Genomic DNA, 25,972 nt, shown 5'->3' with positions numbered 1-25,972 from the left:
AGCAAACACCACTAAAATCACCATTTGGACCACTAGTCCAAACTAAAGAAGTTGTTGCTACTATCTTGTACTTGTTTTAGTCTTGTGGCTTAGTAAAAACTTATTCCTAGACCAAGATGAACTTGCAAACAGCTGGTTCAACTGTCTCCTGAGGAGGTAAAGCTCTCCAGTGTTTTATAAGAAAACAGACTTTCACAGACTTTAAGATTTATCCTTCTACCCCTTGGGTAGTCCTGACCCTTAAGTTGAGAAGAACTGGTCTGACACTTTATTATCATGGGGCATTGTTAATATTGTAGCATCTCAGGGTCACTAACTAGACTACAGACTTCTTGTTTTATAGGCTGCGTATTTCCTTAAAATATTTTTGGTTTATACGCCAAGAAACCACAACCAAAACCAGAATTATGCACAAAAAGACAACACCACCTTAGGAGCTAGACAAATGGACTAAATTCATTCATGCCTCAGTCTCTATAAACATTTCTGTAGTCATCATGGAGGAGAAGGAATGAATGGGAGCGGATTCTGGATTATCATACCATATTTACATCTTTATTTATATGTATTATTAATGGGAAATTTAAATAGAACAGCCAAAAGATGGTTCTTGTAGTATTTTCTGGGCTCTCACAGAGCTCCCGGCTTTCACAAATGAACAAGTTTTGTGCAACTCAGGCGGGGAACAACCGGCCCTACCCATCTGTCAGAAAAAGAAGAGGATTTGGAGGATTGAATCTCAAAGGAAAAAAAGTGCTATGGCAGCTCCCAGGCCATTTTTCTCTCCATGTGGGACAAATATAGGCTTTGCGGAAAAACACACCTTCCCACAAAATCAACCTTTTTTATCTTGATGGTGGTGGGAGCGAGGCGGACTTTCAATTTCGATTTCCCCTTTGGTCTTGCCCTATGTTATTAGGCCTGTTTCATTTTTCTTCATCTTGCACTTGAGAGAATAGGAATGGCTTACTTTACATTTATATAAAAGTCCTCATGTTCTGATGGGCAGCAATCATGATTGAGAGAGCCGACAAACACTCTGTAGCATGCCAAGAATTCTCGATGATGTATAATACATCAGTAAGAAAGGTAATGTTCCCTTTAGCGTTTGCTTCTGTAATCTGGAGCTCTGTTGTAAAGCTGCTATGAAAACAGTAGCACCATCTGCTTGTGCATCAGCAAGTAACATACCAAGGTCATAAAAAAAAACCTCACTCGCTCTGTATGTATAGTTTTGAAGGTAACATCCGACTTGAGGTTTAATTGATGCCGCACATCTGAACAATGAAACCTCATACGCGGGCTCACCAGGCCTTCTGGGAAACGTCTTCATTGTGCTCAAAACATACTTTTCAAGTCGGCCTGGTTGAGTCACCACCGCTGTGTGTTTGCATGAGTATAAATAGCACTCTCTGAAACACACACACACACATAATATACACATAACTCCAGTGTTCCTGGTGTACTGTGCCCTACTTGCTGATTGGCAGCCCGCGAAGCCACTCTACCTATTCCAGGATGTGGAAACTGCCTTAGGTGTTGTTGGTCTATAAACAGCAAATATCTTTTCTGTTCCGGTTCGTTCATTAGGGACACAAAGCTGTAACGTTAGTGTTCTGAATCATCCTTTCATTTGCCTTGAAATGTTTTTATTCTGGTATGAAAAGAGTCGTCTGTGTTTGACCGGGCTTCTCCCAATGAGATTTGAAACTGGAATATCAATAGGGTATAAGAAAAAATGGATGATTACCAAAGCAGTGATGCACTGATCTGCACTGATCAGATTTGTCTTTCTGCCCCCCTCAGAGCTCTGCCCGCTTTTTCCAAGCAGCCACTTTGCTGTTTTTACCGAACACAAAGCGTGAACTCTTTACTACCGGCATGATGTGTATGTGCGTCCTTCGCTAATACCACTTCCTCTCTCAGATCTGTTCCAGAAGGCTATTATCCAGAGTGGCACGGCGCTGTCCAGCTGGGCAGTCAACTACCAGCCTGCTAAGTACACACGAGCCCTGGCTGAGAAGGTGGGCTGCAACATGCTGGACACCATCGACCTGGTGGAGTGCTTGCAGAACAAGAACTACAAGGAGCTGATCGAGCAGTACATCACGCCCGCAAAGTACCACATCGCCTTTGGGCCTGTGATCGATGGGGACGTTATCCCAGATGACCCCCAGATCCTAATGGAGCAAGGGGAGTTCCTCAACTACGACATCATGCTGGGGGTCAATCAAGGGGAGGGGTTTAAGTTTGTGGATGGCATCGTGGACAGCGAGGATGGGGTGTCTGCAAATGATTTTGACTTTGCTGTGTCTGACTTTGTGGACCATCTCTATGGCTACCCGGAAGGCAAGGACACTCTGCGTGAGACCATCAAGTTCATGTACACAGACTGGGCAGACAAGGAGAACCCAGAGACCCGACGCAAGACTCTGGTGGCTCTGTTCACCGATCACCAGTGGGTAGCACCAGCAGTGGCCACTGCTGACCTCCACGCCCAGTACGGCTCCCCCACCTACTTCTACGCTTTCTACCACCACTGTCAGAGTGACATGAAACCCAGCTGGGCTGACTCGGCCCACGGTGACGAAGTGCCGTATGTGTTCGGAATCCCTATGATCGGCCCCACGGATCTCTTCAACTGCAACTTCTCTAAGAATGACGTGATGCTGAGCGCCGTCGTCATGACCTACTGGACCAACTTTGCAAAAACAGGGTGAGTTCTCCTTTCCTTTGACAAATTAACATCCATGGGTTTAAAAGTTATCTTTAAAGCATACAAACTGTAAGAACTTGATACTCTAAAGAGAAATATAGGGCATCAGCAAAAGGTTTTGTTATGGTTAGTGTTTTAATGCTCAAAGAAACAAGGTGGAGGTTAATAAAATGAGTCAAATCCACAAAATCCTCGTGCTGGATTTGATGAGAGGATTTTTCCTGCTGTGTATATTTGGATCATGTTTTTGTTTCACGTACCTTGAGATTAGGTGTCAAGGTGTTTGCAGCCCAGTCATACTGAAAATTCACTGCTAGGGTGGATAAATAAAGTCTTGATCAGCTTCATAGGCTGCAGCATTCACTCTCCCCACCATCACCACCACCCCCTGCTCTCTGTTTGGCTGCCATCCAGTTAGATTCCTGATCAGTTGGGGCGGGGGCTGGCTGCTTCATAGACATTTTGGGAAGGCTCTCTTTGCTTTCAATGAAGCAATGACTGAGAGAAAATTCATCACTGGGAGCATGGCCATTTTTCAACAAGTCTTCCTCATCAGTGCAACATGCAAAAAAAAAGCTGGGATGGGGCAGATTCATCCAATATTTATATTTATCTTGTCCATATTACAAATTATGCAAAACCTGTTCACACACATGTTCCACAATTGTACACAATATGACAAGTTTACATAATATTTTGGGAGGTTTCAGTGACTATTAGCTTGAAATTCTTAATTAATACAACAGAAATTTAATACAACAGAAGTGAATTGATAAAGCTGAGAGTATTTTTCTCACCTGTATATTAATGATTGAAAAAGTCAGGACAAGCTGCTTTTTCACACACATTTAAAGCTGCACCGGGTGTCAGACAGAACAAGGTAACACTGAATACATTACAGCTAATCCGAGTACACGAAAGCATCTGTTCCGCTGCTCTGGCAACACGTACTGAAGCTGTGAATTTGCAGTTTTCATACACCTGTCAAGAGTGAGATGTGCGCAGAGTGAGTTTTCCAACCTATAGCGGGAGTCACTGTTTTTGGTTCAGGCGGTTGAGCAGGTTGTTGCCTGGGTTGGCAGTTCGATCCACGCGATTCTCAAGCCTCTCATTCTCATCTGGGAGGTGAGGTATTTGCGTTAAGGAAATGCATCCGTGCAGTCAAACAAACATGTGGCTGGTGATCCGCTGTGGCGACCCCTATTGGGAGCAAAAGAAGAAGAAAAAACAGGAGTCACTGTCTTTATCAGCAGATTGGAGGCTTGATGGAAACATATGCAAGCGAAGCATGTATTTTGCACTCCAGTGAGCATGGAAGGCCTCCAGCGTTGTCTTACTATTATTTATTTATTTATTTATTTGAAGCAAATTCACTCGCAGAAAAAGTGGCATATTGTTCCAACATATGTTTGAACCAAGATGACGGGGCCTTAAGTGAAGCCTCACCACATGTTAGCAATACCTTATGTAGAATTCCATATGTAACCACCAGTTGGAGGGCAGACCTTGCATTATGGGAGTCCAGCCTTTTTCTGAATGAGAGAACCATATTAGGCAAAAGATAATGGATCAATCTGTTTGCAGCACCTTTAATAGATCGCCCATAGGCCTCATGGGTCAAGGCTCAGCCACTAGACACTCACCAGCAAGCTCCCCTTCCATGTCTTGCTCCAGGAGGGGCCTCAGTGAGAGTTATCAGTAACTTGGGTGTTGTACCAGACCATTGTAGGGATTGAGCTGAAAGCCACACACACACAGATTCACAAACACTGCAGCGTGTCGGCTCCAACGTTTCCATCTAAGTCTCCCCCCTTCACCTCTCCAAAGTTAATGAAATCACTCTCACAAAGTCACTAGACAGCTGTGTTCCAAAGTACAAAAAAAAAAAAAAGTGTCATCAGCGTATAAAGGACACAGAACATTTTGTAAGCTTCTGCATTCAAATTCTGAGTCACCTCAAAAATGCATTGAATTTGAACAGAGGAAGCAGAAAAATAGAAGAAAGGCTTTGACTTTGTTGAGTAATGACTCATCTGGTAGTGTCACAAATTAGTGCTTAGTGAATGTAATGGAGAGTTACACTGCCCATTCATGTTATGGTGCTGCTTTTAAGTGTCTGAAAGAAAAGTTAACTTACAGAGTGACATAAAACCCTGTTTTTAATATGTTCGTTATGATTTAAATGGTGAGGAAGGTGAATGTAATAGTATGTTTCCTGTTATTTTATGTCCCATTAATGTACGTTTAATGTCTCGTAATGGATATATTATATATTAATTATCTAGACTTTATAATACAGGTGCATGAGGAAAGTTTTCAGATTTCTTTTCTGTTTTCATCTTTCAGGGATCCAAACCAGCCAGTTCCACAGGATACAAAGTTCATCCACACAAAGCCCAACCGGTTTGAGGAGGTAGCATGGACCAAATACAACCCCAAAGACCAGCTCTACCTCCACATTGGCCTCAAACCAAGAGTCCGAGATCATTACAGAGCTACAAAGGTTGCGTTCTGGTTGGAACTAGTACCGCATCTCCATAATATAAATGAATTTTTTCAGTATGTATCCACCACCACCAAGATACCCCCACAGGACACCACTCCATACCCTTACACCAAGCGGTTCCCGGGCAAAAACAACTGGCCATCCACCACCCGCCACCCAGGGGTCCCACCTGCCAACACTAAACAAACCACCGATCAGCGCAAGACTGGTGACCTAACCGATGAGTCAACGGTGGTGATCGAGACCAAGAGAGACTACTCCACCGAGCTCAGCGTCACCATCGCGGTCGGAGCTTCCCTGCTTTTTCTGAACATCCTTGCCTTTGCCGCACTCTACTACAAGAAAGACAAACGGCGGCACGAGTCCAACCGGCGCGTCCCCACCCCGCAGCGCAACTCTGCTCCAGCCAACACACCATCCGCGGCCAATGACGTGGCCCACCTGCAGAGCGAGGAGCTCATGTCCCTGCAAATGAAGCAGCAGCAGCTGGAGCACGAGCACCACCATGAGTGCGAATCGCTGCAGGCGCACGACACGCTGCGACTCACTTGCCCACCGGACTACACTCTCACCTTGCGCCGGTCGCCCGACGACATACCCCTGATGACGCCCAGCACCATCACCATGATCCCCAACTCGCTTGCTGGCATGCAACCTCTGCACAATTTCAATACTTTTGGTGGCAGCCAGAACAGTACCAACTTACCCCACGGCCACTCCACCACACGGGTATAGCTCTGCTGGGACAGGAAGGCGCCGGATTCTCTCTTGACCAGCAACTAACCACACAAGGCAAACATGAGTGACCACCTCAGCAGATTATTTTGCTACAATGCCTTCTTGAAAAGTATAAACAGTATAAATTGATCATGAACTCATGAAAATATTCAAAGTGAATGTTACTATAGTAATAACTATTTGGAGCTAAGCTTCATGGAAGGTTTTCAAGGAGTTTCACCAAAAGAAAAAGCAACCAGGGGGATGACTGTTAAAATTCTTACAATAAAGAAAAGAAAAACAAAACAAAACAAAACAAAACAAACAGTTCCTGTGTGACAAAGAAACCTTTCTGGAGGCTTTTGTGCCATAAATACATAATAGTGGCAACAATTGTTGAAAAGCAACAATTGAACGTCTGGAGCATCATTGTTTTCATGATCCCTCGTGCATCAGACACCTTGACTCGGGCACACCAATTCTACACACCTCCTCCCCCCAGCCTGAAATGTATTTATGAAAACTTTGTTTTAAAAAAAAAAATTATAAAAAATTATAATGAAAAAAGGTATATAGTTGTGCGTTAAAATTTTAAAAAGTTAAAAGAGGAAAAAGTTATATTACAAAAGCTCCTTTTGTTATTTTTCATTTTGGCTGAGATCTTTTTTTTTCTGTTTGTTTTTTGAGGTGCATGTAAATATATCGGCACATTCTTCACCTCCCAGCCCCCACTTCCTCGATTACAACCTACGTTTTCATTCGTTTTCACGGAACGACCAAAATGCGAACACAATCCCATCCTCAAAGATTTTGCACATTGTGCGTCCGCGGGCCATCGCTTCCAGTACCTGTCTTGTGCGTTGCTTTATGTCCACTCTCTTAGACACTGCATGTCCAGGAAGAGCTTTACTCTATATTTTCTGACACGTCTCTGGACTGGATTTCATCACCTGCTAGTCATCCTGTTATGCTTCCAGTAGTTTTCTTCATGGGCTTTTTCTTACGTCTTGCAATCTCAACACTGCCTGAGCTTACAATGTGACCAGCAATGTGTTGTTTAGAACAAAAAAAGGCAGTGATTTTATTTTTTAATTTTTATTTTATTTATTATTTTTTGTATTAATATTAGTTGGATATGTTTGTAAAGAAATATATGTTAGATATTTCAAATTGTCATATGCTAGCAATATGTAAAGTATTGTGCCAGGCTTGTGATATTTTGGGTTACAAAAGCAAGTGAATGTGTAAATATTAATGATATTAATTATTCTAAAATTATAACAAAGTAACCATTAACTCTCTTTTCTGTTTTGCATCCTATTACAAAAAAAATAACAAAAACAAAAAAAACGGAGTTAATTCAGAAGATTTTAAGCTACATTTGTAAATTCTATAAAAGATATATTCTTGCCATTTGGTCCTTAAACCAGTCAAAATAACAAGGGTTTTAATGTAGAGTTTTAAAATCCTTAGTTTGTCTTCTATTTGTTTTGCAGTTTTTGCCTTAAGTGATAATAGAGATATTTCTGGCTGGACACCTGTATAAACTTTTTCTGCAACATTTTTAATAAAATATCACAGTATTTTCTAAAAAAAAAAAAAAAAGAAAAAAATTGGAATGTTTAATTGGATTTGACTGTATGCGTTGTGTGGTCAAATGTGATTGGATAGCTGTGCATGTCAGAACTCTTAAATTGTCGCTTCTTTATTTGACATAGAAATACTTTAGAAATACTTTCTACATTTACTTATTTCCTGTCACTTTTACGTCATTATTTTAAATGTGTGAAGCTGCTGTCTTTGAAACAAAACTTTTCCTGACACATTAATCTGCCCCCCTTTGGATGACACACACACAAAATGGTCCCTTACGAGATAAAGAAAAAAGGAGTCATTGCAGAAAGTTTAGTTTTTAATTTAGCATAAGAAACCTAAAATGTTATATCATAAAGGTAGTTATACAAAAAAATAAAAAGGAAATGATTTTTATGATGTGCTCAAAGTTTCCACACTGCTTTTACAGCCAAAATCAAAAATTACTTTTAAAAAACAAATCTATGCGGCACATTAACAACAACAGGCTTAGAAATAATATTTTTACATCATTTCCTAAACATATTACAATTAGAATTATTATCACTGACCCGAATATGAGCCCAAGCTGACTTTGAGACTTATTTGAATTCATTTTGTGTCATGTCATGTGTGGGGGACTTTGCAGCATTGTTGTTTATTGTACAAATTTTCTATGATACTGTAAAAACATCTAGACTCCTCTAGTTGCAATGGTTCATATAGTCAGTTCACTAATGTGTACATTTTATTTTTACAGCATTAATTTCATCACCCTTCTTCTTTGTCCTTTTTTTTAAATACTTCCTGTGCAGGTTCACATTAAAATCCACAATTTTAATGTAGAAACATGCAGGAAGCGTTGAGTTTTGCAGAATGTGAAATGATTTTCTGTTGCTTTTTTTTTCTTAAATTAACCATGTGTCTTTATTTTACAGTTAATTCCATTCCCATTCCATTATTGTTATGTTTATGTGGACCACACCTTGAGACTCTACCAACCAGCTGAATGGATGGTAGACTGACTCTTGTTTCAGTGATGCAGCCTTATGGTGCTTATTGAGTTCGACTTGATCAATGCCCAGCAATCTAGCGCTTGAAAAGTTCTGAAAAACATTGAGTTGCATGTGCAAACAGTTAACCTGAATGCTTTGACTGCATGGGCCTCGCCGTTCTTCTCCGTAAGGGAAAACAAGACTTGCATCTGAGCTGAATGGCAAGGAGTGCTGCTGCTGCTGTGGTTGCCAGGCCTCCCTTGACACCCGCATCCAGACTCTAAGCATGCTGTATTCAGGAAAACTGTTTTGAACCCCCTCTCCCCTTCTCCTTCCCCACCACTGCCTCTCCACCTCCCTTCCTCACTATTCAATCTATTGATCCCCTTTGCAACAAGCCAAGCAAATTAGCTTTTGACTTAAAACTGAAGTGACAGGGGGAAAATTGAAATCTTTAATAGTAATCTGCAGCTACTGAGGCGCAGTGGATGTCTCCATACAATCTTCTGTGACATTTGCAAAGCACCCCCCCCCCCCTCCACCGCCCATAAGTAGAGGCTGATGTGTAAAAATCTTTTTCACGAGACGAGGGAAACTTTCTTTCTTTCTTTCATTAGCAAAATTGTTTGATCCATAATATATGATGCAGCACACAAGCCTTATAGGTGCTGAGATAAATATTTATTTCTTGTGTGCAAACAAAGCAGCACAAGGCAGCCTTTTAATTGGCATGTTGTTTACGCTTTGGGTAATGTTGGGAGGGGGGGGGGGTGATTTAGGGAAAGTGAAGGTAGGGGTGCGGGGTGGGTGGGGGGGCCAGTGGTGCTGAGTGCGAATACCGGAGACTCGACTGGAAGTTAATTAAGCTGGCAGCAGCGCTCCATCACTCAACCACGATCCCAGAACTGTCATTTAAGTGCACCACTCTCTAGGCAGCCATTACCGGGGGTGGGGGGGTGGGGTGGGCAGCATATCGATCGCCACGGTGACAAAGGTAGTGCGCCGAATTGGAGATGAAGGTTGCATGTGTGTATGTGGGAAAAGGGTGGCAGCGTTTAAAAAAAATGGTGTTTAAAGAAAGAAACGAAACACTGTGACCAGCTGCAGCATGAACCTCCTTTGTGCTCCCCAAACATGAATTAAAATGCAGATAAATACCTCTGCAGCAAAACCGGCTTGATTGCATCCCCCTCCCTGGGTAGCTTGAGCCGTAATAGGTGAATATGAAATCCTCAGAGTCAATATATATGCAGTTAAGTGCTCAGGTAGCTGTAACAGCCTCCAGAAATCCCCCCTCAACATCATTTTTATTTTTAGAAATAATAACGATCGGCCTAAACTCGCACTCTGCCTCCTCGATAGTTTCCCCCATCACAAAGAATATGACCTGAGGAATTTTCTACATCACTTCTGGTCTATGTAAATGAGTGACTCAGAGGTGATGACAGCAAAGGATCATGGGACTCGTGCCAGCTGAATTTCTAAATTCCCCTGCCAATGACATGCGCCTCCACAAAATTTCTAAAAATGGCTGCCTGGTATTATATTAATGAAGTGTGTTTGGCTCCTTGAAGAGGTCTTTGGGATCCAGCTACGACAGCAGGTTACTCATCATATCCAGAGATTTTTAAGTACAGAAAAGGCTGGATTAACACAGTAGGGGGTCCCAAAGTAATACTGAGCTCTAGGGCCCTAGTGATCTCCCAGTTCCCTCTACTCTCATTGCATTGTAGGCTTTCGGTAGCCACAGGCACAGCAGATTATCCATAGCAGCCCCAGTATATATTGTCCAAAACCCCAAACTCAATAAGTCTTTGTAGAATTAAGTGCCCCTGGTTCATCGTCAAAACTAGATTTTCGCATAGGGCCCCTCAACAAGAGAGGTCCACAAGTTTAGATAAGAATTTGGGAGTCATCTTAAGGGAACATATTAATGGTTTTTGAGTTTTAGACAACAAGTCATACAAAATTTGCCTCCAGGAAGTTTTTTAGACCTTATCAAGGTCTTTGACAAAGTTTTCTGATCTTGCGTCCCTAAAGTTTAAGTCCTGCTAGGTTTAGGATCAAAAACGACTTAGTGAGGGTCCAGACAATGGACATTGTTAAGACTGGGGGACCTTCATAGTCATGATTAGAATTACTTGGTTAAGATTGGGAAACATTAGTTATGGATCAGCTAGCAAATTATATTACCACTAATCTGTTTTAATAGCATGCAAACATATTTGTCAAGAGACAGATTTAGTTTAATGACCAAGAACCAGTTCTAACCATTCATCTCTGCTGATTTCAGTTTGAAAAATATGCTGTTTGCAATTGGACTTTGATCTGTTCCACTGTATGGGCGTCATTTGTGTATAATGGACTGGCCAGCAGGGCCCCGGTGATCCTGGATGGACTAATGCTGTAAGCTTTCGCGGGGCATCTGGGGGAAGCAGCTGGCATGCTCTAATGTCCGCATCTCTCTTTGCTTTCCTATTGTGTCTCATCACAACGACAAACTGATTGTTCCCTCCGATTATTTATTCTCAGGCACTTCTGGTCTGGTCAAAGCAAATTGTTCATATATATATCATATATATATGTGACCCGATGTTAGTCTGTGTAGGAAAACAGAGGAAGCAGTGAGTCTCCCTCTGATGGAAACCACAGCATGTCGGACGTGGAGGTCAGTGGCCGGATGATATTTTCACCCTGCCACCCGGTCGCCAGATGAAACAGCAGGGGTGATTTATAGTGGCTGGCCCGGATGGCGGCAGTGCAAAGGGAGCGGTTGTTTCACCCCCCCCCCCCCCCCCCCAAAAATTGCAGACACAGCCAAAATTGGGTTACCAGCGAAATGTAAAAGGTCTGTCTCCGACTAGCAAATTTAATCATGCCTTCCTTCCCCTGCAGGTTGTTTTAATACTGCTGGATTACAGTGACACAGATGTAGTCCTATCAATGTAGCTATAGCCACAGAATTCTCTCAGGGGGGTGGGTTGTTTTTTTTGTTTGTTTTTTTTTTTTTGGGTCCACCTTTGAGCATAAATCACAAGTTCAAAGGAGCAATCTGTGAGCTAGATGTAAGAAAGCTGATTTTACAGATAGCTACCTGATGTGGTTGATGTGGTAACCAACTAATGGCTTTATTAATTGTCAGTGAGTAATTTACTATTGGTGCATTGCAGGCTTCATCCTGATCCGGATTATATGTAATTATCACTGGAACATGACTTTGTGCAGCTCTACGATGACAATGAGCCCTTTTTTGAGTTTTAAAGCAGACAAAATCATTTCCCCCCTTCTTGTTTGGGAGCTGATGTAAACTGGATCGCATCCCCACGCAGGTGCTGACACCACAGGAAGTCTCTGGATCTTATCCATGCTGCATGGAGAGAGCGTCGCTCATCAGTCAGACGAGATGACGATGACAACCAGAGGAGATTGCACTGATTCCCAGCTCGCCACCTCCGCAGCACAGTTAATGTACACAGAGCCAGCGTGTATGATGCATCAGGGATGGAAAAGCAGCAGCAAGAGCACATGAGTATGCATATGTATAATATTTTCATTACACCCACTCCTTTGATATCACCAAGGTCCACAAGATTTAAACTAATGCTGTGTAACGCAACAGTCCTGCAATAAATCCGACCTCCACGAAGGTTGGAAAGTCCAGTTTGGGTTGGAACAGTTTTAGTTTCAAGTGTACAATCATTTTGAAGGCTGCGCAAGTGTTTCAGTTATTTTGTCCACCCAATTTATATGCAGATGTAATGAATTAACCCTGCCTGACAGCTACAATTTGTTACCAAGCAGGAAAATGCTAAATAAAAGTCCATAATCAACGTGCATGGGGCACAAAGACACAAACAAATCTTCTGCTGATGGACCAAAGTGCTACAAAGCTCCTCACCTGTCTCTAAAGAAGGAGGTAAGACTTTCACTCCATGGCTTTCAAAGACGATTCATGATGTTCTCACAAACCTTTTAAGTCTTAAATTGTCCAGCAAAGGTTGCCTACCACCTTATGTTGTGTTACACCATCCGAAACCTCAATCTCATCCAAATCTACTTGACGGAATTTGAAGGTAGCAGGGGATACCCATTGAAAAGCCTGCCTACGTGTTTTTTTTTTTTTTTTTAAGCGCCATTAATGACACCACAGCACACTGAGCTTTTATGTTTCCCTCAGTCCTTTCACAGCTCTGGAGAATGAGCCTGAGAAAAGCCTTAACCACACAAGAAACCACGCCGGTGGTATTTTTTTTTTCTTCTGCTGCTTGCTGTGAAATTTGCTAAGTTGCTGATCCTATAAGTCGACTCGGTTTCTGCCTCTGTCACGCTGGCTCTAGTTATAGTCAAGCGAATACCATGATAATCCAATTTCAAAGTCTAGCAGCGACTTTAATGCCACAAAAACAACAATCTGGAGAATATTCAAATGTTGACTCCTGTTCAGAATTAAATAAGGGTTTGCTGCTCGGAGAAATCAATAAATGTTACACCATTGATTATAAGGAACACTGCTACAGCTAAATTGTAGTTGACTTGACAGTGCTCATTCAGAGCTGCCTGCTCCTGCAAGAATTCTGAGACTCTGGATACCACATACCAAGGCTGATTCCTTACCCCAGCAGCTATGGTGCGAATCTAGCCTGGACACCCCTTGCTGCAAGTCATCACCTCCATCTTGAGACTCATGAAAACGCATGAAAATTATTTTTCAAAATATGCTCTCAAGGCGAAATCATACCTTTCTCTTGGCTGAAAAAGGACACCATTAATCGGCACATCTGTATAAAGCCACATTGTACACCCAGGCATTAAACAGTTCCACTAAACTTAGTTTTAAATACCTGTAATGTTAGACATCCAATAATTTCTGAAAACTACCAAATATTGCAGCTTGAATTTGAACAAAATGAGTTTCAAACTATCAGGGAGGTTTTTGTGGGATTTGAGTCGCTGACATTTGACAGGATTTAAACAAAATTTTAACACCCACTTTCATTTTGACAGTTATTCAGCAGCAAGGCGGCGGCCCACCAACATGGAATTTGGTGACATAATGTGAACACCAACCGCAGTGTTCCAGCCACAGCTGATATGAGCTGGCAACTGCTCATATCAGCTTAAAATGCAAAGTAACTTTACCCTGATGTGGGCTCTAATGTTAACAAATGAGCTGCCAGCCATCGCAGACACCAGCCCTGAAACGCAGCAGGCAAACACATGAGTCATAACCAATCAATGCACCAATCAATCATCGATCTGGTCGGCTCAGCGGTGGACCGCGCAGACGCCTCAGCCAGAAGATGGTCAGAGCGGCTGCTGGTGGTGTCTGGGGTTGGGGGTGGTGGTGGGGGAGCCAGGCTTGTAAATGACGCAGTGGTAAATTAGTCCCACTGGGATGCCGGCGGAGTGGGGTGTGCATTCGCCCAGCAGGAATAATAAGCCTACAGTTGGCGTCGTTATGCAGCCGTCCCCCGGCACCGACGGAAAGAGCTGTGTGAAGCAGAGTCGCCACAATTACTCCACCTGTCAAAGCCCTGTGTGTCTAATAGCTTCTGCCACGTGTGTAGAATATTAATATTTAATACATGGTGAGATAATTACAGGATTTGGGACTGGAGCACATGAATAAGTATGATCTTGCCGTATGTGTAAGTATGAATGTTTTGTCGGTTGCCAGGATGGCGATTATCACAGCTTGGCATCACCATCAAGATGCGACAACTACAATTAACATTCTGCAGCATGTGTTGTTTGATCAGCTACTTTTGATTCACCACATCCAAATAGAATAAAAAGCAGCTCGGAGTGCAAAAGAGGTAACAGAGCGTGCAATTGATCTTTCAAAATAATCTCTTTAATTCTCATTTCTCTTCACCAAGGCCAGGTGACAGGGCTGGTTAATACGAGAAGTATTGGGAGGCACTGTCAAAATGCCAGGCAGCAACAGGTGGCTAATATAATCTACTCGACACCAAACAATATCTGAGAGGAGCTAGCGTCTGTATGTATTTGTGTGTATGGCGGCATGTCAAGAGTCTATCCCTGTCTCTCCCTCTAAGTATGTGCAGTGGTTTGTATGCAAATTCTCACTTTGTTTGTTGCCCTGACAACACTGCATTGCTGGAGTCTGAAAGACGGCATTTGATCTGTGATGTTATTTAAACTTTTGCTATGAATATGAAAGGAAAAGAGGTAGTTTTTATTGTGTGTGTTTGTGGGGGGGGCAGATTTGGAGGGCCACTATTGATATCTACCACTCATTCTACTGGTCTACATGCAACATGTAGCCAAGCCCAGTTTTATCACTGGATACAGTAGTGGGTGGTGCCACCAGATGTCTTCCTAACTCATTACCAACCTCAAGTGATTATATATTATATGGCAGTCGTTTGAGATTTTGGGGGACAACTCATTTGCTTTCTTGTTGAGACTTAGATGAGAAGATACCACTCATTTCTGTACACTAAATGTGAAACTACAGCTAGCACCCAGCTAGCTTAGCTTTTCTGTGTGGAGTTTGTGTGTTCTCTCTGTGCTAGCGTGGGTTCCATCCAGGTATTCTGGCTTCCTCCCACAGTCCAAAGACCACGCAGATCAAATTAGTGACTCTAAATTTACCGTAGGAGTATCTATCCAACCTTTTGGCTGAGAGCAAGAAATCTTGACAGAATACTACCACAGCAAACTCGGATGTATTTAAGATAGCGAGCTTCACACCTTGAAGGCTCATGGAAATGTTACAAAAAGAAATGGCCGGAGGTGAGGACAGCAGAAACAGTGTTCTCTCCCACCTACAGGACTGACAGTGTTGGATAAATGGGACAGTTAACCACCCATCTGCAGTGACTGACAGCTTTAAGTGAACAGAACCAAGTCAGCATATCTGATAATTGGCAATTGTTGAAGGGGAGTGGAGTCTCTGTGCCTGTGATGGAAGGATGAATAAAAGGGTGGAGTGGAGGTGGTGGTGGAGAGCCCGTCCTCCTCCTCCCCCTCGTCTTTATGTCTTGTCACGTCCTGGCGAGGAGCCCTTCCTCATTTTCTCTTTCATCATCTCCCTTGACCTTTCTATTGGATAGCCTCCCTCAGTGCCACATTGCTTTATTCCACAACTGTGGCTCAAACTCCCTTGACACCCCCCAAACCCTCCCACTCTACCCACAAAAGTGTAAAAAAGCCAGGCAGCTCTCTTGGTGTCACCTGCTCTCAGTGGCATGCAGTCCTGTCCCTTGACTTTCCTTTTACTGCCATTACCATGACAGCCAGCTGACGCGTTCTTCAGTGTGGCCTCTTGTGTGGGTGACTGGTCAGGGGACTAATCAGACAAAAAAATTGACTAGCCTGGATATGTTTTTTTTTTTAACTTTTGTGTGTTTTTTTTTTTTAAATAATCTGGGGTTAGGCACATCACATGATCCTGCATTACTGACTTTGGCCATTAAGCTAAAAACTGTACTTTTTTGTGGGAGCTTGGGGGCCAGCATGTACCCAACTGACCAGCATGTTAGCGGTTAGCCTGTGAGTTGCAGCAGTTCATCAACTAGCCTTGCAAATCCTCCATAGTCAGGGCTTAAATCATTAAATCTTAAAGGATCGTCTTTTCAAAGAAGAGGACATTCTTTTCATGAACTTTGTCGACTCTCATTTCATGTAACCATTTTGCCACAGATCTCATCAGACAATCCACGTAGGAGTGAAATGACATGCTTTAATGACAGGACCCTTGTGTCCACTTAAATTACCATGCAAAGAATGTTCCTGCCCACTTTTGGCTCTCCATTGGGAAGCCCGTTTACCCTCCTCCTCCTCCAGGCCAGTTGAAGTCCAATCTGTATCTTCTGTTTCTCTGACAACTCATTTCAAGGAAATTATTCATGAACCTGCCTGATGTACAGTAATCACTCCTTCAGTCCTTTTGAATATCAATTTGTTGTAAGTGGATTTTTCGATGGGCCCTATAAATGAGCAAAATTCAAATGAAAATTGGTACGAAGTGTTCAGCAGTTTTACACACTTTCATTTTGTTGTGTTTCATTGAAGCATTTCATTTAGTGCTGTTTTAGAAACAGGAATTATTCTACTCAAGTGTTTTACCGTGAAATCAAAGAGTAGACGACCAGTAATTCCTGGCTAAGAAAGTCAGGTGGATTCTGACAAGTAAATGAGCAATGTGACTGGGCTGGTTTGATTGTGCCCTTCAGGGAACTGAGGGTGACAGCATGTACGATGCTGTCCACAGTGGCCCTCCTGTCAACTCATATATTAGCCGCTCTTTACATTCATAAAGTGAGGTGTACAGGCACACATGAAGGCACATAATAGAGAAGAGGTATGCAGCTGAGCACAGGCACCTAATGGAATAGATTCCTTGTCCACACTTGAGTGACTTTGAGAGGGGGCCATAAATAAGCAGTAATATGCATGTAGGGAAAGTCAGGGTGGGGAGTCAGTCCAGAGATAAGACTTCACTTTCACACCTCTTCACCTTTAAAGAAGCAGCTCAAAGTCAGAACTGTCAAGTCAAAATGAGTAAGAGGATTTTATATTTTACGTCATTAACAGTAGCTTAGTAATGATCAAAAGAGCAACGAAGTACAAGTGATTGGAAATAATTCGTGAATGAAAACAGTATTTGCGTGGGGAGTGGATTGGTTACATAAAAAGTCCCAAAATGTTGGATCTTTTTCTGCAACCGAAGACTGCAAGGACATGGGATGTTCGTTTTGTCCATCAGGTCCAAGAGCTGCTAAAAAATAGAAATAATAATTAATAAAAATACTTTGAACAGTAATAGATAGATGGATGAATGATAGATGATAGAGAGAGACATATGGGATAAATACAAAGAGATAATAGAAAAAGAGAAAGATAATGACATACTTTATTTGTGGAAAGAAAGAGAGAGTTAATGGATAGATACAGAGGGAGAGGACACAAAGATACAAAGTCCCCTCTGCCAGCTGGTCCTGAAGCTCTGCCCACACACAGGGACACACACTAAACAATCTGGCCCAACTAAATCGTCTGAAAACAGAAAGAAAATTACATCAAATATTGCAGTGAAACAACAAAATCACAAAAGTAAATTTCAAATTGACCAAATTCTTTGACCTTAAACATAAAGTATGTGGAGGTGAATGATAGAAAACGTAGGAACAGCCTATGTCAAGCAGATAGGGCTACCCAGGGAGGTCTGGCTGAGACAGAATCTGCACTTCCTGCCATACTGTGAGAAATGAAAAGAGTTTTTCCATCTCCTCGACCCCCAGAAACTGCCCCATCTATGTTCAGGCGGAACCTACAGGCCGTCAATGTTAATCAGGCTGACACTAAAAACTGCAAAAATTTGTAAGATATTTTTAATTCAGTCTTTCATATTTAGTTATTCATTATTTGCAAGCAGAAGCGTAATAAATTTATAATGGAAGTCAAAGGGATTGAGATTCAATAAAAAAGTTCTTAAATCCTGAACTCAACAACTCAACACCTACGGAATTTCGAATTGGCATCCAAGTGCTATTTCTGAAATTTCATGCAACAGCTCCTCTTGCGTTGGATCTTTGAGCACTCCTTCCCACTCCTGAGGCACATGTGAATAATTCACACAACACAATGTTGTTCCACTCTGCTACAGGAGGAAGTGAACAGACAGCAGGTATCCTGTGGGTCCTCCTGCTTTTTGCCAGGATTTTCCGCTACCCCGACCTTTGCTGTGGTCGGGGATTACCATGTCTTTACTAGCTAGTGGATCAATGTGACTTCCACTGAGGACAGGGGGGTCACAAGTCAGCACAACCCCCCCAATTCCCAATTCCAGTTATGGCCTCATCCTTACTCATCCCCATCCCATTACTACGCTGTCGTATCCCTCTAAAAAAAACAACCCCATCAGCATCTTAGAGGTCATCATGCTAACCTCTTCACACCAAGCGCCAACCTAACCACCCCCCCACCTCCCATCCGTCAGCCTCTCAACCAAGGGCCCAATTAAATGCTTGCCCTGTCGTTGTCGAGAAACGGCCAATTCTCTGAGGCATGATCCATCCGATAAAACACGCTCAGACGCCTTGGCCGGGGGCTTCCACTAAAAGGTTCGCGAAGGTGCTGAAACACGGATGCCGCCATCAATTATTTAGCAAAAAGGTGAATATTTCACATATGCTGGGAATACGGGTCAGGTCCTGTGAATGTTTGCAGGATAAATATTTAAAGATCAATATTTTATGGGGGGGGGGGCTTGGGGATATAGCGGGGAACTACGGATGAAAGGCAAATAGAGACTTAGAGGAGAATCAGACGGCTCTTAGTTTCACTATAAAATATATTCTGTAACAGAGACTGAGGTGTGTTCTGCTTTTGAATTAAAGATCCTCAAGTACCTTCAAAGAAAGGAGCATGATTTGAGGCTTCTGCTGCCTAGTTTTCCAATTCGTTCTCTAAAGGAAGCATTACCTCCATGTATTATAGATGATGAGATTGTCTTTTCAAAGCAGCCTAGTGAAACAGAGACCGAGGTGTGAGGGTGCCGACTGAAAGGAGGGCAAAAAAAAAGTGTTTCTTCACCTCATTTGGCTTTGTCTCGGGTCGCATGTCACTTGATATTGGCCAGGTGTTGAGAGATTTATCTGCATGTAGTCGTGCAGATCCTCACCTTCAAACTTAATTAGAAATCAAATTGATTGGATCAAGAGCAGATGTGTTTCTTGGGCTGGAGGTAATCTGAACGGACACAGTATTTGATGGGTTATTTGTTCAGTTTTTCAGTCTCTGTCTCAGGTGCCTTAATCCACTTCCCCCTTTTAATTACACACAGTGAAGCATCTATTGTATATATTCTGTGTTTGTGTTTGAGAGGTGGCTGTTTATTTTGGGGATTATTGGTTGGAGGTGGAGTAGATGTGATGTGCTCAGGACATTTTGAGCTGCTGTTAAACACCTGCCTTTGCTAAATTGTTAAACATATCAAGTTGGATGGGGCTTGTCGGCAGCCATTTTCAGGTCTCTCCAGAGAGATATTCTATTCAGGCTTCTGGCTGGACCTCTCAAGGACATTCACAGACTTGTCCCTAAGTCCTGTGTTGTCTTGGCTGAAAGCTTAGGGTCCTTGTCCTGTTGGAAGGTGAACCTTCTGCCCAGTCTGAGGTCCTGATCCCTCTGGATCTAACACATTTCAACCCAGAGCAAGCACTTAAGGCGACAGTGGCAAGGAAAAACTCCCTTTTAACAGGAAGAAACCTTAAGCAGAACCTGGCTCAAATGGGGGACCCTCCTGCCGATGGCCGGGCTGGGTGAAAGGAGGAAAAGGAGGAAGATAGAACAGCTAGGAATGGAGGAGAGGAGGAGAAGGACATGCAGCATAATAACAAATGAAAACTATTAATTTGAATTCCAAGACTTTGTTGTCTTATCTGTGCCTAGCTAGCTGTTTCCTCTATTTCTGGTCCTTAAACTAATCTAAACTAATTGCTGAGACTCATTGGTTGTATATTTTTATGGATTTATGGTCAAACAATGGAAGAATATATTACTGAAAACTAGATAAATAAAGGAAGTCCTATGTCTATTAGATCAATAGCATACTGGTCTCAGTGGAAGCTTAATGAGTTTCCAAGCAGCACAGGCCAGGAGGTTTCTATATGGACTGTCAGAATCAGGTGGGTAGAAAATCATAAGGCTCACTTAGCCCTGTCTGTCTTGCGACACTAAAGGACCCTCATTTACATGTCACAAGGTGATCCTGAGCTCTCTATTGAGCAGCTGGGTGAACTGAACTGATGTGTATAAATTGCGTCTGTAACAGGTATGGACATTTGGTTTCAGGCTTGGTTACGGGACTGGATGTGTGAGCACTAATGCGCGGCCGGTCGATCGCAGATTCATTTTGCCATTTAGAAAGGGTCTCTTCCTATTATATGCTTGAAATGAGAGTCCCTTTTCATTCTGTCAGCTCAACTTAAAGTTGGCTAAATATGGGCCAAAGTGAAATCTAAAAGGTTGAGTGCGAGTGGCATGCAAATCAAGATGGATTACAAGGACAGAAAAGTTGGCCGTTCCTGTGATGTTCTGCTCAGGTTTTTTAAGGCTCAGAGGTACTTTCTAAAAACCATCAGAGGACTTTTTTTAATTTTAAGACCAGCTGTCTTGATGACGTCTCATCACTGGTCACTGTGGCTCTAAAACTGTAGCTCTATCCCTCATATCCACTTGTGTCCACTCAGGATCCCTCTGAGGAATGCTGCCGAAAGTTTGACAGGGACTAAAAATACTCTTTCCTCTGTGTCATGGTAGACAGTTATTTATGAAGCTTCCCTCGTGAACTCAGAGCAAGGACAAGTTCAACACTGAGAATGAAGGACATCAGTCGAAAGTATATAATGTCTTTCTCAGGTTAAAAAAAAATGATAACATGTCTTCAAACTAAATATGTAGCACATCGAGAATTTTAGGATCAATTAGGACTCATTTCCTATTCTGAGATACTTGATAAATTTGACTGCATCGATCATCCTCACACCACACCTGTGAGTCATTATCTCTTTAGAATGTGCGGTTGTTACTAAGCTGCCTTCCAGGCTGCATCTTTAAAAAGCAAAAAAAAAAAGAAAAAGAAAAGAGAGTAAAAATAGGGAGAAGGAGGCAGCGGTAATTTCTTCACGACATCCAGCCTCTCTGCCACAGATGACCCCCCGAGTATTGGTCCTGGCAGCCAGCTACAATTATCATTCAGCAGGAGTGAAGGACTCTGTTTGATATCTGCCAAGGTAATTTAGTGGGAAAGATTGAACATAGCTTTTTTTTCCCCTCCCTGGATTGTGACTGACCCCTCTGCATATGGAGTTCGGATGCCTCCAGCAGCAGCAGCAGCAGAAATGCACTTTAGCCCAGCGACAATACACATTCAAAAGCATGTGAATTTGAAGAGCACACAAAAAAACAACAACTCTGAGATCTATTTACATGACTGTATTTCAGCCTATACTTTTTAGGGCAGTGTCATTGTGATATAACTTTAAGCTGGGCTGCTTTAAATGGAATGGAATCTATCAATGAAGACTTATGATTTACATTTGTGGAAGCTTTTTCTTGGGTGCATCTCTATCATGTTAATCACTCCCTGCCTGCTATCAACACCCATGGTGCTGCCGTTGCACCTTCCACTGATGTACCTGAATCACTTCTGCATCATCATTCTATGTTCAAAACAAGAACAGAACCTTATATTGCGAACATGCAACTAAATTCTCCTTCAGTGTCAGTGCACCTAAATTACTTTTCCTAAGATATGAATAATTCAGCTGTTGTTGTTGTTAATTAAAGAAGCTGTTTAGAAATCAAACACATCCTCTGGAAGCAATTCCTCTGGACTTAATCGCTGCAAGTTGACAAATTCACATTCAAGACTTGCGATTATTGCAGATGAAATCTAAGTCTTGCTCTCAATGCAGTTTTCCCCTGTGAAGAGATACAACTGGTGGGTTACTAAAATACAAGACAATACAAGATCCAGCCCTTCAGGGGACCTAAAGGGTGCAGTGCCATCAGTGTCTGAAAAACACTTAAATGGCACCTTTGAAATGTTTAGAATCCATCACGAAATTCATGGCAAACCAATTTTTGTAATCATGCAGCAACAATGAAACACGAGTTTGTGCTTCACTGAGGATCTTTGTCATTCTTGGCGACAGGGGAGTCAACTGCAGTGATCAAACTTTTGCAAGCACAGTCTGTTCTCTGCTTTGTTTTGATCAGTCCTCGCAGAGAGGAAGGCGTCACACAAATATGTGGATCCAAAGAGTAATAGCTACTCCAACACTTTCTTTCCATGGACAGGTTGTTCCTTCTTGACACACACATCGAAACTGTGTGAAACTTCATCTGTAGGCCGCAGTCAGATGACACATTCAACAGTTTTTCCTAATGACTGATAGGAAGCTTTCTTCAGTTTGCTTCAGACAAGAGAAATTGGTTTCTCACATTGTCATACAGGTTCAAAATGCTGGTGTCCATACCCTTGCCAACATGCACTCCGTTTATTCAGTTTGCTGAACGTATCTGCCCAGTATCTGATATCTGTGGGGCTATACAATCCTGGTCAAGGGTTGGGACTTGGATTAGGATTTAGCTTGAAGAATCTGCCAGACTTCATCCTGTAAGGAAGTGGTAAGGCTGTGGGAATGGGCTCATCTCCTGTGGGTAAGCAGGCAGACCAAGGGAAATTGGCATTGTTGATCAAGGCAGAGGTAGAGTATGGCTGAGCAATAGGTTCCAAGCCTTGGATGAGAGGGGGTGGTATCGATAGGTAACCCCTGCTACTCATACCCATCTCCTGTGTTATAGCACTTGTCCGTTGGCTTTGCTGTTGGGGGGGGGGGGGGGGGGGGGGGGTGTTGTGCCTGTGCTGGATCAGAAACTATGGTGGCTCTGGTAATGGCACTGTTGGGGATGACACTGCTGCTGCCCCTTTAAAAAGTCAAAGACCTAAACACTGGACTCCTTGTCCAGAATGTTTTGGGGACATCTCAATGCTGACACTGTGGATGGTGTTGAGGTCATTTGAAAACCAGTTTTTACACTTCTCTACTAAAGAGGTTTTGTGGATATATAGTGGATCAACACCATCATTTTGATTCTGGGAGTAGAACTGATAAGATGTGCTGGAAACATGGGATATGATCCCAATGTGTACACATGATCTATAAATCACTGATTTCATGCCATGTTTTCCTCAGTTTAAACAACAAATAACATTTAATAAAGTGTTCGTGCTTTGCTGAACACCATCTGGATTCAGGAACATCTCAGCAGTCAAAATTATTAATTATTTTCCACTAGATTAATCGCCCATGATAAATTCCAGGATTCACTAATACAAAAGTGCCACAGTGTTGTAGAGATCATTAAGGAATAATCGGTAAGTTTATCACTTCATTTACATTTAGTCCTAAGTACATAGAGTATATAATTTGTATACATCCTCCACTGTACATGCAGGGGATTTGACATTTACCCAGATAAACATTTTTTCCCGCCTGGGCTGTGCCAACGTGTGGAGAGCAGACAGTCAACATGCATAATCAGATGATGTAGCATGTATAATCATCGATTTATAAATATCAAGAGAAGCGTCTGTTGCTGCAAGATCATTGCAAAGCGTCAAGCTAATTCTCAGTGGCAAACAGGGAGAAGATTTATGTACATACTCGTCTACTCTTACGGTGTGACAAGGAGAGGGATGACCCAATGCATATCTGCTTCACTTTTAGTGCTTGATAGATTGAGCCGTCCAAACATGACTGTACGCAGCTTAATCCTCAGCAAAGACTTGTGTGAACTTTATATACCTTCTCTATCGACAGCGGTGACTTATTGGAAATGTCGAAAATGGTCTCTGTGCCTTCTCCTACATCTGGCGCTGCTCAGGAGAGGGTTCACAGCGACCTTTCTCGATCAGGCACAAAGGATTTATGAGGCTAGAATGTCATTCCCATGAGTCATATATGTCGCATTTGCGTCTCATTTGTTTCTCTCAAGGAGGAAGTCTCAGTTGTAATTACACTCAATAAAGCTTAGATCATGTCTAAAGATCATCCAGTAAAATAATATTGATTTACTCTGATGAATGCTGGGCCATTACATAAACACATCCCTTCAACTGACCCTATGACTTTTAAGATTTATTACAGCTTGGGTTTTGTAGTTGTATCTCAAGTTAACATTCACTGGCTGAACTACTGAGATTTTGGAACGAGGTGATATAGCTAAAAAAAAAAAGATGTATCTGTACACGACAACAAACACAAATTTATTATTTATTTATTATAAATTTATATTGGAAACCACAGCTTCCAGACTGATTCTGTGGTCTAACTTTGATCCACTGTCCTTGCTGTAGCTGTGTCCATACATTGTCCATGTATGCCAGCCCTGTTTGTATTATGCTGCATGTCCTTCTCCTCCTCTCCTCCATTCCCAGCTGTCCTATCTTCCTCCTTTTCCTCCTTTCACCCAGCCCGGCCATCGGCAGGAGGGTCCCCCATCTGAGCCAGGTTCTGCTCAAGGTTTCTTCCTGTTAAAAGGGAGTTTTTCCTTGCCGCTGTCACCTTAAGTGCTTGCTCTGGGGTCAGGCTCGGGGTCTCTGTAAAGCGCTTTGAGACAATTTTGATTGTGGAAGCCGCTATATAAATAAAATTGATTTGAATTGAATTGAATTGAATTCACAATTTGCTCCACAAATTTGCACCTTGTGTGTTTTGGATGTCAGCTTTGCACCTGAGATACTTCATTGTCTAAAAGGAAACATTGCTGATCCTGTTCTCAAGGGGATGAACCCTTTTATTTTAACGACCCAATAACCTTTACTTCAACCTCAAGTCAAACTACATTTTTAGCTCCACTACTGGTAAAGCTTTAAGAACAGCAATAGGGTGGTAGGTCATGTGAATGTTATTAATACTTACTTACTTAAAACTTTTATTGAAATTTATCTGGATATGTTTTCAGATGTCATTTGGAAGAGAGTGGTCCATATGCCCTTTACTTGAGCAGCCCTGATCTTTTAAAATAATTTTGAATAGATCATTAGAATAATCATTCTCTGCACAGCTGATCCATGTCCACAAACCCATCACCTCAGGCAGAGTTTAAGAGAAGAGCTTTCTCTGGTAATCACATTTTTAAACAAATTAAAGGCTGGAAGAAAACAGTTAATTACAAGATAAATGTCTTGAATTAAATGAATTACAGTGATTATCCCCCACTCCTCATATTACCTATTATTGGATTCTTTACATTGAGTGTGGGTGCAGATAGGTCATTATGATTCACTTCACTGTTACAAAATCCTGCCACTTTTAAACAATTGGAGCCAGCAAATGGCACTTAAATTTCTGCAAGACAAACATACCTTCAGCGGCAACGTTATTACCTTTTTGTGGTGTAAATCGAATGCGGCTGAGGCTGAGTGATGGACCGCGGCAAGACAAATCTCTGTCCTTTGAAAAGTGCTGACTTTAAGGCAAAAAATGGTAATAGATTCTCAAAGTGAGGGGCCATTACTGGGGCAGCATGCAAATGACGGGCGAAGAAATAATCTACAGGGTGTTATTGAGCCCTCGGTTTAAGGAGGAAGGGAAGGCCTCTCCCCATTCCCCTGCCGAAGCACCGTAATGTGCAGCTTGTAATTAGATATTGATTTGCTTTGTCAATGAGTATTTCAAACTAGTGTCGTCCTTCTAGAGAGGAGATGCATAAAAGCCAGAATGCATCTTGTTAGGACTAAAGTGTAATATCTTCATACAGGTGTGAGATTGCTACTAGTGCCGAGTGAATAATTACTCATCTCTAATGGTAAGGAAAAGAAGCTGGGTATTTGTTTACAGTAGTTTTGGTGTCCTTGGGAGATACCTTTATCTTTACATTCATATGTGTTAAGCTCTTAGAATGCTTTTGTTGGACAACCAATATTTC

General features: G+C 42.2%; 1 protein-coding gene across 2 annotated transcripts in view; it reads left to right on the top strand.

Moving 5' to 3' along the window:
- Positions 1–5,957, top strand: part of nlgn4xa (neuroligin 4 X-linked a) — a 41,910-nt gene extending 35,953 nt beyond the window's left edge. For both annotated transcript variants that reach the window (XM_041032497.1, XM_041032498.1), the window contains 2 exons: positions 1,927–2,716; positions 5,063–5,957. In XM_041032497.1, the coding sequence (XP_040888431.1) occupies positions 1,927–2,716; positions 5,063–5,957 (1,685 nt within the window). The remainder of the gene's footprint in view (positions 1–1,926; positions 2,717–5,062) is intronic.
- The last annotated feature ends 20,015 nt before the right edge of the window (positions 5,958–25,972 follow it).

This window comes from Toxotes jaculatrix, chromosome 24 (assembly GCF_017976425.1).
Source record: "Toxotes jaculatrix isolate fToxJac2 chromosome 24, fToxJac2.pri, whole genome shotgun sequence".
Lineage (NCBI taxonomy): Eukaryota > Metazoa > Chordata > Actinopteri > Toxotidae > Toxotes > Toxotes jaculatrix.
The sequence above is the reverse complement of the archived record's forward strand: the minus strand, read 5'-3'. Positions and strand labels throughout refer to the sequence as shown.